Here is an 18,860-nt window from a genome sequence, read left to right on the forward strand (position 1 = left end):
AAATACATTTATATCCTGAAAATGGATTCCAACAAAGCCTGCCTCTAGATTTCTCTGTCTATATACATGCATTCTGTCTTGGTGAGAATCTTAGTATGCCATGGTTTTTTAGTTTGGGTTTTGTTGGATGTTTTTCCCCTCTAGTTGGTTACCCTAAAGAAGAAAGATTTGCTGGAAGACCAACAGAGAGAACCAGTGGGCTGTATGATTTGCTGAAGTCAAAATGTTCAATGGGCTTTCATGCAGGATGGGAGCAGCCTCATTGGTTCTACAAACCTGGAGATGAGACTGGATACAAGTAAATGAAAGATTAATTTCTCTCCCCCCTCGAGATAAAATTAATGAGAAACATACATTTATCATTAATTTCAGCTAAATGTATCAATTAGGTAGATATTCCATTCTTAGTTTTTTCCATAGAATCCATTTAATTCTGATAATGCAGACATTTCAAAACACATATTGAGGTATCCTGTTACTGTGCTAAGATTAGGATATCAGGGAGCAGCCCAGCTTAAAGAACAGGATAGAAAACAGTAAGTTCATTATAAATTTATATTTTTCACCCTTTGCTATTATTTGATCAGCAGCACAGTATAATGTTTTCATGAAAAAGCTCATTCCTTTCTATGTAATTCTCAGGAAAAGAGATGCCCAATCCTCTTAAGGGTTTTTTTAATCTCTTTCCCCCTCTGTGCCTGCCCACCTAGTTACCTTCTTGCATCAGGGAACATCCAGCAGATAAGTGTTTTCCACAGGGATACTTGAGTCCCAATCTAAATGAGGCTCGTAAAGGAATAAAGAGACACACTTGCTGTTCAGAAATAAAGCCTCTGACACCTTAAACTCAAATAAATGATTCACCAACAAAGTATGCTGTAAATTGACACATGACAGACCACTACTTCTAACATCTGAACAGCTGACAGTTTATTGTACAAAACAGTTGATAAAATATCAACCCATATCTTTCCCTATTGTTAAAAGATTTTAATAATTAAGCTATGTTAGACCAAGGAAAATATTGGGTAAGCTGCCTACAGTTAGAAAAGTCTATCTCTTTTGGATGATTATTAAACCAAAGAAGCTGGAAACTACCTTTTGTTGAAAAAAACACAGAATTTTCAAATTATGTTTTATGTATCTAAATGCTCTGTTTCAGACCCAGTTTCCGACGCACAAATTGGTTTGACCCTGTGGGTCGTGAGTATAAACAGGTTATGGGAAATGTTGGTGTGATTGACCTGTCACCATTTGGCAAGTTTAAAGTAAAAGGCACAGATTCTGTTAAGCTGCTGGATCATCTGTTTGCAAATGTTGTTCCAAAGGTAAATGGACAGTAACAACTGTTTTAATATAGGATTTAGACAAACAAGATCTGCTTGTCTGTCTTGAAAATGAAGCACAATATTGTTGCCGTATCTTTCAGATAATGAACGCTCGGATTCTTTGGAGAAATAGCTATGTGAGGAGATGTATTTCACTCAGTTAAGAGCATGAGCAGTAGGGTTTATGCTAGAGCAGCCCCAAGTAGAAGTACCTTTTGGCACAGACCACTGAATCATAGAATGCTTGGTGTTGTACAGGACCTCTGAAGGTCATCTTGTCTGGCCCTCTGTTCAAGCAGGTCACCTGGAGCTCTTTGCCTAGGGCTATGTCCAGACGACTTTTGAGTATCTCCATGGATGGAGACTCCAACAGCTCTCGGGTCAACCTGTTGCTCTGCTTAAGTCACCTTTACAGTACAAAAGTACTTCCTTATGTTTGGACAAAACCTTCTGTATTCTAAATCCTTATCTAAGGAAGTTCAGGTGAATCTCCCCTGGAATTCGTTTATAATAGCAAATAGTAGAATAGCTTGGTAGCTGCCTGCCTGAAACTGTGCTGTTATGTGGCAGCTTAAGGCAGCAGAGCAGAGCAGTACAGGGTGCTTTTCCCTGACCATAGCTGGATGTTGTACTCTTCCTGGATGCCCAAGAGAACAGTTTTGTTGTGGGTTTTTGGTTTTGTTTTGTTTTGTTTTGTTTTTCCAAATGTGACCCATGCTTGTTTTCCACCCGCTCATACTGACTCTGTTTTACACCTGGCTGCCTGGAGCAGGCAAGGTTCCAAACATTCAGGATATTCAGCTTTCAGTTCACCCTGTCCTTTTTCCACAACTGTGGCTGCTCACAGATCATCAAAATATGATCATGTTTTTAAAAAATGGCATACTGTGACAAACTGCTCCAGATTTCTTACTCTTGGTCCTCAGTTTATGGTGGTGCTCCGTACTACCCTTTGGTATTCCAAAGGGTACTACCCTTTGGGGTACCCTTTATCTTCCTGCTTTTGCTCATTTCAGCACAGAATTTCACAAAGTGTTTGCTGTAGGTGATGGTTTTAGCTGCTTCAGACACCAGAGGGAGGAAGCATAGGTAAACAGTAAGTACACTAAGACCATAGTTATGAAGGTAGGTAACTTCTCAGAGGTCAGAGCCAACTGAATGGGAAGGCTGTACGCAAGACTGGTATCCTATAGGTTTAGGGAAAAGAAGAACCTGAATTGCTATGTAGTCATCTTTTCACTGTACTACTTTTGTGATAGTAATATAGATTGGAAGTTTATTTTCTTTCTAGCTTGGAGTAGAGGCAGGGTAAGAGTGTCATCAGTGGGCATGGGTAATGGTGGATATTCTTATGTGATAAAGGGAAAGCAAGATTGAACAGGAAATTATGAGAACAAAGTGAGTGCTTTCAGTAGAGTTAAATCAGTGTTACTAAGGGGAAAAAGAAAGCTAGGTGGCAAAGTGAAATGAACAGTTTATGAGTCCAATAAAAAATCCAGCATTCACGAAAATTGGTTATTTAAGCTGTCTGATTTTTGGTGCCATTCATGCTCATCTACATCATACAAAAATTCAGTGAAGTTACTGAGAAATACTTGTATCACAAGCAAGTTGAGTGTGACTAGCACTAGATCCTGAAAATTCAACTCTGTGCCTGTAGTATGCCAGTAACTATACTAACGTAATATGATCTTGCAAAAGAATGTTAATATCTGCAATAGTTTTCCTTTTTCCGTTCATTATCTGGGCTCTGACTGAGTGACTGACAAGGTTCTTATGAAAGCAGAATGAAATAAGAATTAAATTCTGCCTCTAGAACCAGACAGCACAAGGTCTATGGCACATTCATGTTTCTGTTGCCATGGATGATACCTGTATGAACATGTATATGTTTTATGGTCACAGCTAAGTGCCTTTTATTTGAAATTTTGCCTCTAGAAATCATGTTTGTAACACAGAACCTGATACGAATGTATGGAGATGTAGATTCATAGTCAGCAACTACATAAAATAAGAAAGTGTACATAAATCAGGGCCACAAAAGTATAAGCCAACTTAACATTTCATTCTTTAAAGCATGGAGCAAGGTTTGTTTTATCCTTCTGGTATCTTAAAGCTTTATTTACATGATTGAAAAAGAATATTTTTGTCAATAACACACAAATTTTTTATTCGGATGATCAGGGAACAAAGTAAAATTTATTGAATTCATGTTGAAAATGCAGTCTTAAATCAAATGTAGCTTAAGAATGCCTTGTCTAATACATAATTAACAAATATTTATAAAGGTCTTGACTTACGTTATTTCAAAATTTTCTTTTTTTTTTTCTATAAATAAAAATATGTCATTTCCGTTGTAAAGCTTAAGCTTGGCCAGTTGTGCATCTGTCCAACCCTTTCATGGCATAGCAGAAAAACCATAAAAAATTTGGGTTTTTTTCAAGTGAAGATACATTTCCATACATTTCGTAATGTTTAAGAATTCAAAAGTTTTATTTTGCATTCTTAATATTTGCAAAATTTATCCTGTAGGTGGGTTCCACAAATATAAGCCATATGTTAACACCAAGAGGAAAAGTTTATGCTGAGCTAACAGTCTCTCAACTGTATCCTGGAGAATTTATGCTTGTAACTGGCTCAGGGTCAGAACTCCATGACCTGAGGTTAGTTTATTTTTACTACAGTAAGTACAGTGCTATATAGTCACATTAATGCAGAAACTTTTTTATTAGGTGCCAAATATTTTATTATTATTCAACAACCTTTACTAAGTTCCTGAGAATTCTACTTACTTATTGATTTTGATTTCCTAGAAACTTGGTTGACTTGAATCCTGAAGCATAACCAGTTGCATATCGGATTGTTGCTGATGTAAAAAGAGGGAGAATTTACTGATAATTATGTAATATTGATGGAGGTAGCTCTTGTTTTGTTCTTGAACCTGTTTGTGTTTGACATTGTATGATGGAACACAGCATGGTTGTTCCTTTCTAATGTTTTCTTTTACGCAAAAAAAGAAAATTGGCTTTAAACATGGATGACCTCAGAGACACTGACCTGGCCAATACAGATTGCTAGTGCAGACATCCTGGTACTGTGATAATGTCTTCTGCTTTGAGCTCTGGGGTAACAAAGCAAAATAACAGAAAGAAAAGAAGCAAAAGCAGTTGCAGGATGAGTTCATTAAAATGCCTTTCATAGATGAGCACTGGAAGCAACACATCTAGTGCAATTAGCAGCTGTACTTACATAGAATCATAGAATAGTTAGGGTTGGAAAGGACCTTAAGATCATCTAGTTCCAACCGAATTTTTCTGACTAGAGATTGCTGACAAATCAGTTATTCAGAATGAATCAACATATAAAAGACTGAAATTTGCTATCCTGATACACAATGAATAATGTACTCTTTCATAACTTTCTCATAAGAATAAGTAGGACTGTTGGCACATTCAGGAAACAAAGGCATTTACTAAATGCACTAGAGAATTTCTACAGTCCCATTTGGTCCTCCCATGTGCCTGCTATCTTTTAACACTGCTTAACAAAGTGTTAGTGTACATCATAGTTCATTAACACTACTTCATAAGATTTTTAAATATATGCATTTTGTTTATTTTGTGATCTTCCTGAAAGATAATACACAGCTCATGTTTTTGCTTAAATCAAGACAGAACTTCCTGCTAGTACTTTAAATACTGTACTCAGGAAGAAACATACCTGGTTGTACATTTCTATTGACATAGGGAATTTAGTTGGAAACTTACGTTTGCTGTGTTTCTTGCTTGCTGTTTTTGTATCTTGACTTTTTATTAACACATTCTGGATCCAAAGGCAGATCTGTGTTCAGTCCTATGAGATCACTTCTTTCTCTTATCTTGAAAACACTGTTCCACCCATTTAAATTATCATGTTTCCTGTCTGTATCCAGGATGCCTGTGTTTATATACCAGTACCTCACCAGAAAACAGTTTAACATCAGTGATGCATATGACACATAATTCCATTTGTTTTCAGAAAGTGTGGGTCTGGGAGCTGCTGGGAACATGAATACCAACAAAACATAATTCCTTTTTATATTTTGTCTAAATCAGTTATTTTTCATACAGAATTTAACATCAATATTATGTTTTATCTGCAGATGGATAGAAGAGAATGTAATGAGAGGTAGATACAAAGTTGAAATAGAAAACGTGACAGATGAGATGGGAGTACTTGGTGTAGCGGGTCCCTATGCAAGACAGGTCCTCCAGAAGTTGACAGATGAGGATCTAAGTGATGGTTCATTTAAGTTTCTCCAGTCTAAACATCTGAAACTTTCTGATATTGCTGTTACTGCCATCAGGATATCGTACACAGGTAAGCAATAGAGGAAACAGACTCTTAAGCAAACAGACAATTAATAAAATAAGTGTAATGAAAATTATGTTGAAAATTAATCTCATCATGTATTCCTAAGAAATAGGTTCATTACATTTTATATATTAATGTGTGAGGAAAAACACTTACACACAAGTACACTGATTTTCAAATGTGGCATGGTCAAGGGTCTGTGCTGAGTTTTCCAAGACCTTTCTCTCTAGAATGCCCTATAGTGCAAATATTTATTTTACAGAACAAAAGGCCAGTTTTGATAACCTCTGTGGTATTTGCTGCAAAACCAACGTCAAGAATTGTTTTTGGAGTACCTTATATTAGTGTTTGTCACATCCCTTGCAAATGTAATGCTGTAGTGCTGAATATTTGTTTTTCTTGGTTACTTTGTATTTTTATTTCTTTTTATGTCCATCTCTACTGCTATAGACTGAATTCAGAACATTCTGAAGCAGCTGAATTCCTTGTAATTCATATTCTCTATTGTATTGAATATAATATAATGCATTCATTTTATGCTTATTTGTACTCAGTTACATTTGCTGTTCACTTGCCAAGTCATCATCTGTTTATAATGCCCTTAAGCATCCCCTCTCATTGTAACTTCATTACATGACCTTTTCTCACTGTTTTTTCTGATTCCACCTTGCACCCTGATTTTGGTTGACGGTTTAAATTAGAACAATAGCACCACTGCTTAAGATCTAGGGCATAAAGACTCTGGTGGTTCCTTCAGGGAATTAGGCTGCTATATAATATCAGAATTGACCCTAAAATGTGAATTAACAGTTACAAAGATAGGATTCTATTTATTAGGATTGCTTCATTGTTGAGCTGCTGAAAGCATTTATCTTGTTTGTATAACAGGTGAATTGGGCTGGGAGCTTTATCATAGAAAAGAAGATTCTATAGCTCTTTACAATGCAATCATGGAAGCTGGCCAAAAAGAGGGCATTGACAACTTCGGAACATACGCTCTGAATGCTTTGAGACTGGAAAAGGGTTTCCGAGCCTGGGGAGCAGAGGTCAGGAAATGTAACTTCTTTATTAGTCTTTCTGGTTATTTATTTATTTATTTCATTATGATTATACTGCTTTTAGTTAGAGTTAGCACAAACAGTTTTTATTCCAGAGTCTCAGTTTAGCATGAAAATAAATTTTACCTTGAGCAGGAAAAGCCACTATAATTCTGGACAGTGTAATTTCTAAACAGAAATAATCAGTATACTCCATTGCACTGCTGGCAAAGAGACATTTATTTTGATTCACTGATGTTTTCCCCTCTTGTGTGTAACAAAATTCTGAGAGTTTTGCTGTGCTCTAGGTTTTGAAATCAAAGGTTTGGCTAGTAGATTCTGAAAATGTTTTATTTCTGTAATAACTATGTCAGGAGAGGCCAATTATTCTTGCTTCATAATGTATTTGGAACTTTTTCAGTTGCCACTAGCTTATGTCTGCCAAATCTTCTCACTCACAATAAAGAGCTGTTCAGGGAGGTTAGAAAATTTGAGGAAAATCAGTGTAATTTCCACTTACCTGAAATTTTTCTTAATGCTTTTGGAAACGAAAGAACTCAAGAAGATGAAACGGTGGGTGTTTTTCGTTTTTTTTTTCTTTCATTTTCCCGGTGATAATTACTTTCATTCTTGCTTCAAATGCTACCAAAAACCTCATTCACCTTACTTTTAATGGAAATGTGGTGAATAAAATTGGCTTTGTGTTTTATTTTCCTCTCCAGCTAAGATATTGCACTGGTTTGCATTTTATGTGTGTACTTCACTTATTCAGTCTTCTACAGGTTCCATTCTGCTTTGATGAAAATCCTGCTTCTCACTGAAATGTGTATTTACTTTGCATATTGAAACTTAGATGAATGATTTACATATCTATACTTCATATTAGGCATAGTAGTAGATATTCTGTTTAAATCACATACTGGAAGCATTCAGTGTATTAAAATGCAGTTGCACAGATGCAACATGGAAGACAGTGACACAGGAGTAAATAAAACAATGCATAGAATGGACAAATGAAGCCCCCAACCCAAAAGCTATGATGGGCCATCATGTACAGACGGTGAATTTATCCTTTTCAACAGATGAACTGTGACACTAATCCCTTGGAAGCTGGACTGGAATACTTTGTAAAGCTAAACAAGGTATGTAATTTATTTTCAATGTGTTCTATTATGTCCAAGTTTATTTCTCTAAGTGTTAGAAAAGAAAAAACTCATTATCTGTAAAATAAAATAGGTTTAGAAAATTATAAGTACTTTATAAATACCAATTTGATTTAAAAAAAATATTTTGTATTTTCCCATGTTTCTTGCTAACAGAATTATACATTAGATCAGGAAGTTGGAAATACTAAGTGTTGTCTATGTGAAAAATCACTCTGATTTATTTTCATAGAGAAATTGGAGTCATGTGTTTTATAAACATGCAGTGTCTGTATATAAGCTGAACAAGCCTATTCATATTGTGAAAATGTTTTCTCTGCTTGTTCTTGTTAAAGGAGTTTGTTTTGTTGGCTTTTTGTTTTTTGGGTTTGGTTGTTTTGTTTTGTTTTGTTTTGGTTTTTTTATTAATGTAAGCAGAAAAGCAGCCATAAGCAGAGAAATCTTGCCAAGATGCCCATGCAGAATGTAGGAAAGTACTAACGTGCATGAAGCACTTTTTCCTGCATTGCTCTGCAAAGTTCTCTGCAGGGTTGAAATGCGGGGTTGAAACAGCTCTCTGGAGCAGATACTCATATTGTAGATGAATGGGCATGGAGTGACTCTCCAGTGTAGATGCAGGATCTAAGCCTAAAACATTTGCCAGTTTTACTGAACTGATGTGAAAAAGGAAATAATCTATGTTTATTTATCAACACAAATGAGGGCAATTGTGACTGTATGTTTACACTGCAGAGGTACCTGAGCTTACTCAGATATTGGAAGCAATCTAAACACTGTAGCATGAAGTGCAATGTGAGATTATTTACTCTGCTTTTTGGCAGTTTGGGGTTATGAGTCCCAATTCCACACCTCTGGTTTTGGTGTGTTTGGCATGGCATGGAACTCAGTATTCCTCACAGACCCCTGTGAATGAAGATAAGCAAATATTCTGCTATCATCGGTTCCTATTGTTAAGGAAACTTCACCCATAAAAGACAAATGAGATAAAAACTACAGGAAACTTTTGTTTTGGTTTGGTTTGGGTTGGGTTGGTTTTTTTTTTTAACATCTTAATTTGTTGAGTTTATGAAAAGGATTATTCCTTTAACCATGCGCCCCCAACTGGGGAAAGTGCTGATTCCTGTGTAAATTAAAACGAAAATGTACTGTTCAATCAATTATCAAAGTCTTCTTACTGTGCAACAAGCAGCTCAAATAGCTCACAAAACAAGCAAAAAGACTTCAGCATAAGTTAATCTCGAGTGGTATGTCATAGAAAACTTGAACGGTTTCTAAAGAAATTAAAGTGAATGAATGACCAAATGCCATTAAAAGTAATAAAATAAAAAAGTACTTTATTTCCACAACAGAACATTTAAATATGTGGGGAATAAATAGGAAGATACGTAAATTCCCAATAAAATACTGATATTTCTCTGTGTTTACAAAGTTTAGGTATGCATTATCTTCAGGTATATATGCACTAGTAATTTTTTTGTCCTGAGTAAAAGGAAAAACTCTTAAAATCTTAAGTTGACACCCCCCACCCTCCTTCCACTCCCTGGTCCATATAGCATGACAATAAATAAACCTTTTTTCTCAAGATTTCTGTGGCAACTTTCATTTTATCAGTAAGGCTGAAGAGAGGGTATTGTTCTAGCTGGTTTCCTTTAGACTCTGTTTGATACTTCTTTTTTCTCTAATGTTGGCATTAGTTGCTTCTTTGCACAGATGAGCAGGATGGGTTGTGATTAAACCAAACTTGAGGGAAACTAACAGAGTTAATTTCTAGTTTAGAGAACACAATGTCTTCATAATACCAACAAAATCTTCCTGGCTTAGGGGTGAGTCTTTTTTTAATAACTGTTGTTCTTTTGTTGTTCAATTACATTTAGGAAGTTAGGTAAGTTGTTAGAAAGCCTCATCTCATTAATAAGCACTCTTTTAATAAATATTCGATAGAGTTCTAATGGTTTTTGTGGCAGGAAATTCACAGAATATCTTTAAAGGAGAAAAAAATTTGCAATTCATTTTGCTCTGCCTCTCTGAATATTGTTTCAGTTCTGCTGCATATTTGCATTTTCTCAGGCTCGAGTCAAAGATATATTACAACACCTCTGAATGCTTTTTATTTTTCAAAACCCTGGTTTAAAACCAATGGATTTTTTAAATATTATCATAGGAAAAGGTAAGCACTCACCAGATGTTAATTTACTCCAGACCTTTGTTCTATGGCATAATCAACTACATCTGTGTTTACCTTGCCATATAGATCAAAATTTCATGTGTGGAATCATGAAGACCTCTCACTCTTGAAGATCCCACAGTCTCCCTGGGCAGTTTGTTCTAGTAATTCACCATCCTTACATGAGAAAAGGTTTTCTTGCTATACTTTAAACTTATAAATTATTATGTTCATTATGGATGTATAGAAAAAATATTTCCTTGTTTCAGAAGCTGACTGCATCTTTGAAACCTTCTGCTGTGTTTCTTTTTGGTCTTCTGAAGTGCTTAGTTATTTTTAGCTAATTCATTATTTTTAAACCAGCCTATTTTTCTCCTGACCATAATGGACCAGAAGTCCCAATAAAACTTGATATTAGACTGAAAAACCTCTATGTCAATCTGAGTAGCTCACAGAAATAAACTCTTTCAAAAGGTCCGTATGAATCCAATAGTGCCAGAACTTAACCAAGAGCGTTCAGCTGCTGCAGTCCGAAGTTAAACGTTCGTTACGTTTCTGACTGGTTTTGCTATATCCAAGACTGCCATCTCCTGGTCACTCCCTCTGCAGCACCAGCTCACTGCGATTCGGGAAGAGAGTGCCGCAATAGAAATCGTCTGGGACTCTGGTCTACTGCACTCTTCCAGGCCGGGATCTGAGTGCTCACATAAGATTTACTGTTTGTTTCCACTAGAAGGAAATACCATTATCAAGGGCAGTGTTTCTTTGTTGCAGCCCTGCAACAAAGGGCTGATTCTCTGTTTTCCATTCCAAGCTTCTTTTCAGATTTTGCCATGCCCAGCATTTCTCAGTACTCTACCAGCCTTTTTTTAAAACAAAACAAAGCAAAACAAAACAAATTTTTCTCATTTGTTTCCTCCTCCTTTACCTGTCTGCTTGGTACTATTTGTGTCTCATCTTCACTGGTGCTACTCAGTGACTGCCTGAATTTCGATGTCAAAAAATGCCTCTTAGACTGCAAGTCCTACCCCTCTTTCTCACTTTGACATTTGGTGGTTTTCACTATTGCAGCTATTAGACACATGAGCATTTAATTGCTTTGTTATTCATTATGGCTAGAAGTTGTGTCATATCCAGCAGCTTTACTGAGATGGGTGAATGACAAGACGTGGTCCTTGAGTATTGACCTAACCCCCTAACCTCCAACATAACTGTACATAAACTGTTATTTCATATGAAGCTAAGTTGAGTTATTCTAAGGCTGTGCTTCTATCTTTTTATTCCTTTGGTAGCAGGTTTAAGCTTACAGTTTCATGTCCTCCTCTTTTGAGTCATTTGTTTCTCTCCTGGCCACTCTGCCAGAACTGCCTCACAGTTGTGTCAGTCCAGCTCATGATCTAAGATGGTACATCTCAATTTATTAAAGCACAAAACAATAAACATTTTTCTAACAAAAATGTTAGAACTGGCAGAACTGCAGAGAGCATGCCCTCCAAAAAGGGAGTGCTAACAAAATTATCAGTCCTGTCATGGGCTCTGGGGCTCTGGCCACAAACACCTCCCAGCACAAGGTGAAGAGAGAGGGTACAGAAAACAGCAGAAAAGATTTAGATGCTGGCTCTGGGTCTCTGCAGCTTTGCAGCATAGGTAGTCTTTTGTATCATCATTCCATGTATATGCTACTGTTCTGATCTGGTAGCACTCTATGCTTTCAGAAACATGAAGGCAATGAATGAGAAGGACACAACCAGAAAAACAACCACTTGTAGCCATTTGGATATGTTTGCCACTTCTAAATTATTTGCAGGTTTTTTTAATGTTTTGGGGTTTTAAATAATAAAATAAAATAAAATTTAAAAAATTTATTTTTCCTCTTGAAAAAAATCACTGACTTCAAAATAGGAGCTGTGTTTGCGGAACAATAGAAAATGATTCATTTTAATCTTCTCACATCTAAAATCTAGTATAGAGTATGTAGGGCAGGCTTAGAAGGTGGAATGGCTGCACCTGCTGTTTGGGTCTGGCTGGAGCAGTGCTCCAACTTGATGCTGGACAAGCTGAACTTTGAGAGGTTCTGTGACTCCCCCTTATTGCTGCTGTGTGCCTTTCTTCACTTCTCCAATATACATCTCTCCTGTTCTGAAAGGAATAACTACAGTAGTGGTCTCTGACCGCACTCCATAATCTGTTGTGTATAATGTGCTTTGTGCCAGCTCTACTCCACATAAGAAAGGGAGGCGGAAGAAGAAAGAGTGCGAATTTCACTGAAGAAGGGATAAGGATCCTGAGGGAAAGCAGAGGGATCTGAGTAAAGATGGAGCAATGGAAAGGTACTAGGTATTTGAGAGGGAGTAAGGGAACTTTCCCCCCTCTTTCTTTCAATTCCCATTTATTATGCCTATAACATATTTATTCAGTGTACTTTTCCAAATACATCCTGTCCCCACTCAAACTAAAATTTTGGAGTGGAACTGTATTGTATGGTTACTTTATTTGATGTCCAGGGGGTCATAAACCAGAGGATTTATTCTGTAAATTTACACAGATTATGAAACACATAGGAAAGAATCTGCAATTATTTTGTTACCTGTATAAAATGCACACCTATGTCACTCCCAGTGTGTTTCTTGAACCATACAAAGCAGTAAGTACCCACTAAGCTAGGAATGATGAACCAAAATAATCAGTAATTTATCAGTTGTTTGTAAAAATATCAATTTTTTTTAGAGCCAGCTGTTTGCATAAAAGAAGGGCTTAGGCAGATCGAGTGAAAGCCACCTTGACACAGGTGCCATACATACTGACTGGCCACACCTCCCTCAGAAAACTGTTTTGTGTGGTGGTAACTGTAGCTTTGTCTTGCTACAGAAAAATTAACTTGTCAAATATTTGCTACCTGCAGAGGAAAACGATCTTCAGTTACCACCGTGGTGAGGGCGATATCATTTGCAGTGTTACCCTGAAATTATCTAAATGCATCTGACTAAGAATAATTAATTCCAAAATACTGTATTGATGCTGTCTCCAGTGTGTTGTAACATGATGGTTATAGCAGAATGCAGCAGCTGTTGGTGGTGCCTTACTCAGTTGGGTGGCTTTGTGCACATAATTTGGCTATATGCCCGCAGTCATAAGTAGCATACCAAATAAATTGCAACATTTCATTATTAAGAGATCTGCATATCTTTGTTGCCACTTACTGTTGAATAGATATGACGTTTTTCTTCCTAGATACTGAGAGTTTATTCTACTAAACTGTACAATCTTGAAAAATAAATAAATAAAAAAATCAAAATTTTACCAATAATTTCTATTCCTTTGCTTCCCTTAAGACACAAAATATTTTTACAGAGGATTAGAATTAGGATCTGTGTGACATTAAAAGCCAAGCACACTTGAAACACAGCAAGATAAACTTTTCAGGGTACATCTCTGTGCTTGAAAAATCATCTCATTGGTTATTGTCTCCCAAACTCTTTAAAATATAAATATATATGTATATATATATGACCAATATATTAATAGACAAAATAATCAGTGGGATCCCTTTAACTATATGCTATTTTAAAAACTTAACAGTTTAGTCTTTGTGATGTGATTTTCCACTATAATCTGTGTGTTGGGTAACACAAGTATCTAAGAAGTGTTCTTCGTTTATGTGAAAAACATTACACCTGCCAAATCTTAATACTTTAGGAGCTTATGACAAGATAATGTGTCTTCTCATTTTAGGCTTAGCTTAGTAGGACTGTCCTTGCTCTTAAGTAGTAAAAGTTTTACACTTGCCACATGTCAAATGATTTTTTTAAAGTTGAAAGACAATTAAGAGCAGCTTTAAATTTGATACTTGTTTGAGGTTGGAATTGTTTAGGGCTTTCCTTTGTTTCCATTCTTTTTCTTCTGTTTTGGTTTTTTGTTTTCCTTTCTTAATGTTTATTTTTAATGTGAATTTCTTAATATCCATTTATACTGTTTTGAATGGCGTTTTTTCCTTGCATCATATTTAGTGTGACAAGTTAAAACAAATAGAAGCAATACTCAAACTGACTACTTTTCTCTGAGAAAGGTGAAGCAGTTTTTACCAAGAATTGCTGGACTCAGGTAGAATGAATCAGTTTCCAAATGCTGTTTCATTGTAACGAACCTCATGCGCACACACACTCATAAATAAAAAATGAATAACGGTGAAAATAAGTTAGTGTAAAATTGACATGGATACCCTAGAACTGTAAAACAAAAAGACTGAAGTAGTCAAATTCACATGGTTAGAATTTCTTAAGGAGTTTCTTTAAATATTTAAAAAATTTATATGTACACTATTTTTTCAGTTTTACATTATATATACACATACATTTTCACACGTACATTTTTATTCATGTTCATATAGTGTTCATACATATTTATGTGTGCGTTTATTTATGTACTTCCATTATATATACATACATTGTATGTACTTACATATATATACATTGATTGATTGATGGCTTATTATGCATATGTAGACACATTTTTGCAGAGTGTGTGTATATATTTATGTATTTGTATACACTTTGCACAGTTTGAATTCTAGATTACCTCTTGGTTAATTTTCCAAGCCATGATTTTAAAAAGACAAGAATATTGTTAACCTTCAAGGAGCATAAAATAACAAAGAACATACCCATTACATGAAATCTCTCAAATTCACCTCCAGCTAGCTTAAAAATTATGTAACAGTTTATTCCCGGTGGCCAAAAGCCTGGCCTAGTTAAAATTAATTGGGTAAGAATTTAATTTTTTCTGTAACCAACAGGCAAAAAATTATCCATGGATAGATTCTAAAGCCTGCTGGCTCTAATGGTTTCCATATCCTAAAGATAATTAAGAAATGGAAGTCAAAATTACTTTTGCTGTCAACCTTAAGGTTCCAATAATTAGTATATTAACTGTCATCATACAGTTAATCTGGAAGTTATCCGTAAAAGCAATACACATCTTTTATCAGGTTGTATTCAAGACTCTGATTATGCCTGTTGCATTAACCTTTATGGAACCTATTTTTCCATTTCTAAATGAGGAATTCATAGAGGTAAAAATGAACCAGAAATCTTGAATTAAGAACAAACAAACAAACCAACAAACAAACCTCCAAAAACCCAAAACACCACAACAACCCCAGACATGAAAATGATAGGTGTTTTATAAGGCTTTCATATCTCTCTGTATCTATGCTCTTGCAAGTACCAGAATACACGAGAAAAAAAGGAGCTGTGCATAGCAGTAGCTACATCTGTGTTGTGTGATATGACATTCCCAAAGTCACTGATTACAGTTCTTCTGCAAAACTTGATGGTGACTCAGCTGAGGAAAAGGGCACAGTAGAAGAAGGCTGACAGAAGCTGGTTCTGAAAGAGCCCTCTCTGTTGGCACTCTTACTACTAAGAGGCCTAAAGACTGAAATTCACAGATATTCATCCTGCCATCTTAGATGCCTTAGAGTATTACAGTTCGAAGGCCTTAGGGCATATAACATTGTATTTGAATACTTGTGGCTAGTTCCACAGTCACATTCCTTGTGACTGAATACTGAATATTACATAAACATGTATAGGAAGGAGGTAATTCAGTGCTAAGTGTATCTGTAGAATATTTACTTCCTTGGTATTTCTCTCTGTCATGCAAAGCATTTTAGTGTGTGTGTTGTGCTATAGCATATAGTCTTATTTGCATTTCTAGTTGTAGGTATTTCCTTTCATAAATGTTCCTGTGTAATAAAAATGTAATTCTGTGAAAAGTAAGAGGGAACTACCAGTACCTGGTTATTCTTGCTGGTCTGAGATCTTTGCTTTCTATTTGCCAGCAGTATCTTGACAGTTACATTCTAAAATGAATCCTCACAGTCCTTTCTTTTCTGATCTGTGCTGTATTTCATGCTGCCTTTCCCCAAAGGGTGCCATCTGTGATTCTTATCTGCTTTATGCTTAGTTGGTCCACCTTGATTTTCAGACTATCGGGTCCTTAAATGGTTCATAAGCTCTTTTCCACAACTGCTTACAGAGTCTAATCTGTCAAAGTTCAAAAACTCCTCATTGGTTTAATAATTCCTTTTGAGCCCATACACAGATGTATGTGAACCTGCACAAGAACTACAGAAATAAGAACACATGAACTAACTGCATAATGATCTATTCCAAGTATGTGTTGCTTGTAATTCTGACAGTGCAATGACTCTCTACAGGAATTAAAGATCATTACCAGAAATAGTATTTTTGATGTATTCAAAAATATTTCCCTTCTTTTCTATCAAATTCTCATCAAGTAAATATAATTCCTTCTTCAGACCTAAAATCAACTGCCCAAAAGTAGCTTTCACTGCTAGTCATCTTCTCAGCAAAGGCTGAGACCCTTGTAACTGCTATTATGGTTCTTGCCCATAGGGCAGGCTGGTGTAGCTCTGCAAATTAGTTGAATAAAGATATTTTGTTCTGTCTGATCTATACCTTTAAAGACAAAATGAACATGCAGAATTTGTAAGCCAGTATTCCTAATATTTACTGCACAGATATTAGAAATAATGATATCCAGCTTGATTACTATTTTATCCTCTACTCAAACTGTCAGCGTCTTTGAAATGGGATTTCTGTTGTTCTTGAGGCACTCTATCCAGGACCACAAAGTTTATAACAACTTTCTTTTCTTTTTCCAATTTATTCTCTATCCAGCCAACTAGGCAGGGAAGTTGTCTGACTTAGGAGGTAACAGGGTGAGACAAATCCGGTTGACAGCTACTTGTTGGCAAAATAAGCTCATATCTGTGCACCTGGCCATGGAATCAGACTATCTCAGTGGAAATAGCTCAACATACAATGAATACTGTCCTATATACCCTGGAGGATTCAGAAGAGTTACTGATGGCTCAGTACTTGTCACTCATTTATGCAGACAGCTTTCAGAATGATGTAAATTTGCTTATACCTTTCTACGCAAGCTGAACAAGGGAACTTCAAATGATAGTACTATTCTTTAACATACTTCATTATCCCCTAAAATGCTAGATATGGGGGAAAAAATAAAGAAATTAGGAATTATGTCCATTAAAGGACGGAGTTCTAGAAAAATTAATATGCTGAATAAAGTTACCAAGATACAATGTACCATTATAAAACTACCAAGATACAAGATATAATACCTGTCAAAGGTTTTATTTCATCTATATTTTATACAGAATACTTAAGTGATAGGAAAAGAAATTAAGATAATTTTAAATGCTTATATCTCTAAAATTTTGCAGAACCTGAACAATCATTTATCATCATTATCTTCTATTTTTTTTCAGCCAGCAGACTTTACAGGAAAGCAAGCACTGAAGCAAATTAAAGAAAAGGGGCTCAAACGAAGACTGGTATATCTCACCCTGGACACAGATAATGTTGATCCAGAGGGAAATGAAAGTGTGTGGCATAATGGCAAGGTAAGAAATACAGATCATGTTACATGAAATTAATGTTGATTCTTCATGAACAGAATCTGACTTCGTGCTTCAAGTGTGAATGCATTACTTCCATTTTACTGGCACAAACTAATCTGAAGCTCTGATAAACACTTTCTAATCTTCAAGCTTGCAGCAAAGACTAAGTAAATATGTACAGAGAAAATGTGAAATACCATCAAGTCACAGAAACTAGATCTGGACATTATTGTCACCCATTCTCTTCGTCTGCAATTTCTCCATTGTCCTAACACTTTTTATATTCACTGGAAATAAACAAAATGGCAAAGACTGGGCCTCTACACTTCAGCACATATTGAAACATCGAAATATATATTGAAACGTTCTCTAGCAGTTAAGTTATTATATGTAACAAAAATGCATATGTGTAGTGTACGTTCCCATGAAAGCTTAATTGAACACAACAAGAATACACTGTTTTTTCAAGGACCATAAACTTCCCAGTTTAAGGTGATGTCACCCACAGTAGAGAATATTATGAACTGCATGACATACTTGAAACTTGCTTGATGCCTGAAATCTGTGAGCCAAAACTAGTATATGAGATATGTAGTTGTTTGGGTTGTTGTTTGGTTGTTTTGTTTTTTAAGATTGTTGTTTTGTTTTTTAATCTCAATGCATCTTGAAAATAAAGATAAATGTTTGTGGTTTTTTTCCAGGTTATTGGCAACACCACATCTGGAAGTTTCAGTTACAGTGCTCAGCAGAGTCTGGCTTTTGCATATGTTCCTGCAGAGCTCAGCAAAGTTGGACAGAAATTGGAAGTTGAACTTTTAGGAAAAAATTATCCTGCAACCATTATACAAGAGCCACTGGTGCTGACTGAACCAACAAGAATGCGCCTTCAGAAAAAGGGTGAAAGTCCAAAAATATGAACACAAATAGGGATACAACAAATTGAGCAGTAGGAAATAGTTCCATATGCATGAAGAGAATGAGACTACTCCGATATGCAGATTACTAAGCACAAGATCCTCGTTGCCATACATGGGTGAGAATTCAATGGTGTTTGCATTAGAGATCTGAGCAGAGTTGTGGTCCTCTTCCCAGTAGCACTTGGGAACAGAAAGTGGCTGCGAATTAGCAGAGCCTTGATTCAGCTTGATCCCACATAGGCTGGCAGATCCAAATTAATGCAGAGGATAAATTTTCTCTTAGTACTGGCCAATAGCAAATTCTCCCTCCTTGACACTCACAGTTCCTCCTTTGCCTACCCTAAGGGTAAAGTAGCTTATCCTGGCTCCTTACAACATGACACTACAAACTTACCATTAAAATAATATCACTAGTTCTGCACAAAAATGCTTCCTAAAGAATCATAGAGTC

The 18,860-nt window shown here is 35.9% G+C and overlaps 1 protein-coding gene across 1 annotated transcript in view; it reads left to right on the forward strand.

Moving 5' to 3' along the window:
* DMGDH (dimethylglycine dehydrogenase) overlaps positions 1-18,409 on the forward strand; it is a gene marked incomplete at both ends in the record, with an annotated part of 42,459 nt that extends 24,050 nt beyond the window's left edge. The window contains 8 exons of the mRNA XM_080638174.1: positions 145-298; positions 1,163-1,328; positions 3,861-3,991; positions 5,470-5,687; positions 6,570-6,727; positions 7,801-7,860; positions 17,361-17,495; positions 18,194-18,409. Of these exons, the coding sequence (XP_080494300.1) occupies positions 145-298; positions 1,163-1,328; positions 3,861-3,991; positions 5,470-5,687; positions 6,570-6,727; positions 7,801-7,860; positions 17,361-17,495; positions 18,194-18,409 (1,238 nt within the window). The remainder of the gene's footprint in view (positions 1-144; positions 299-1,162; positions 1,329-3,860; positions 3,992-5,469; positions 5,688-6,569; positions 6,728-7,800; positions 7,861-17,360; positions 17,496-18,193) is intronic.
* Between the last annotated feature and the right edge of the window lie 451 nt (positions 18,410-18,860).

This window comes from Psittacula echo (genome assembly GCF_963264785.1).
Source record: "Psittacula echo genome assembly, chromosome: Z".
NCBI lineage: Eukaryota > Metazoa > Chordata > Aves > Psittaciformes > Psittacidae > Psittacula > Psittacula echo.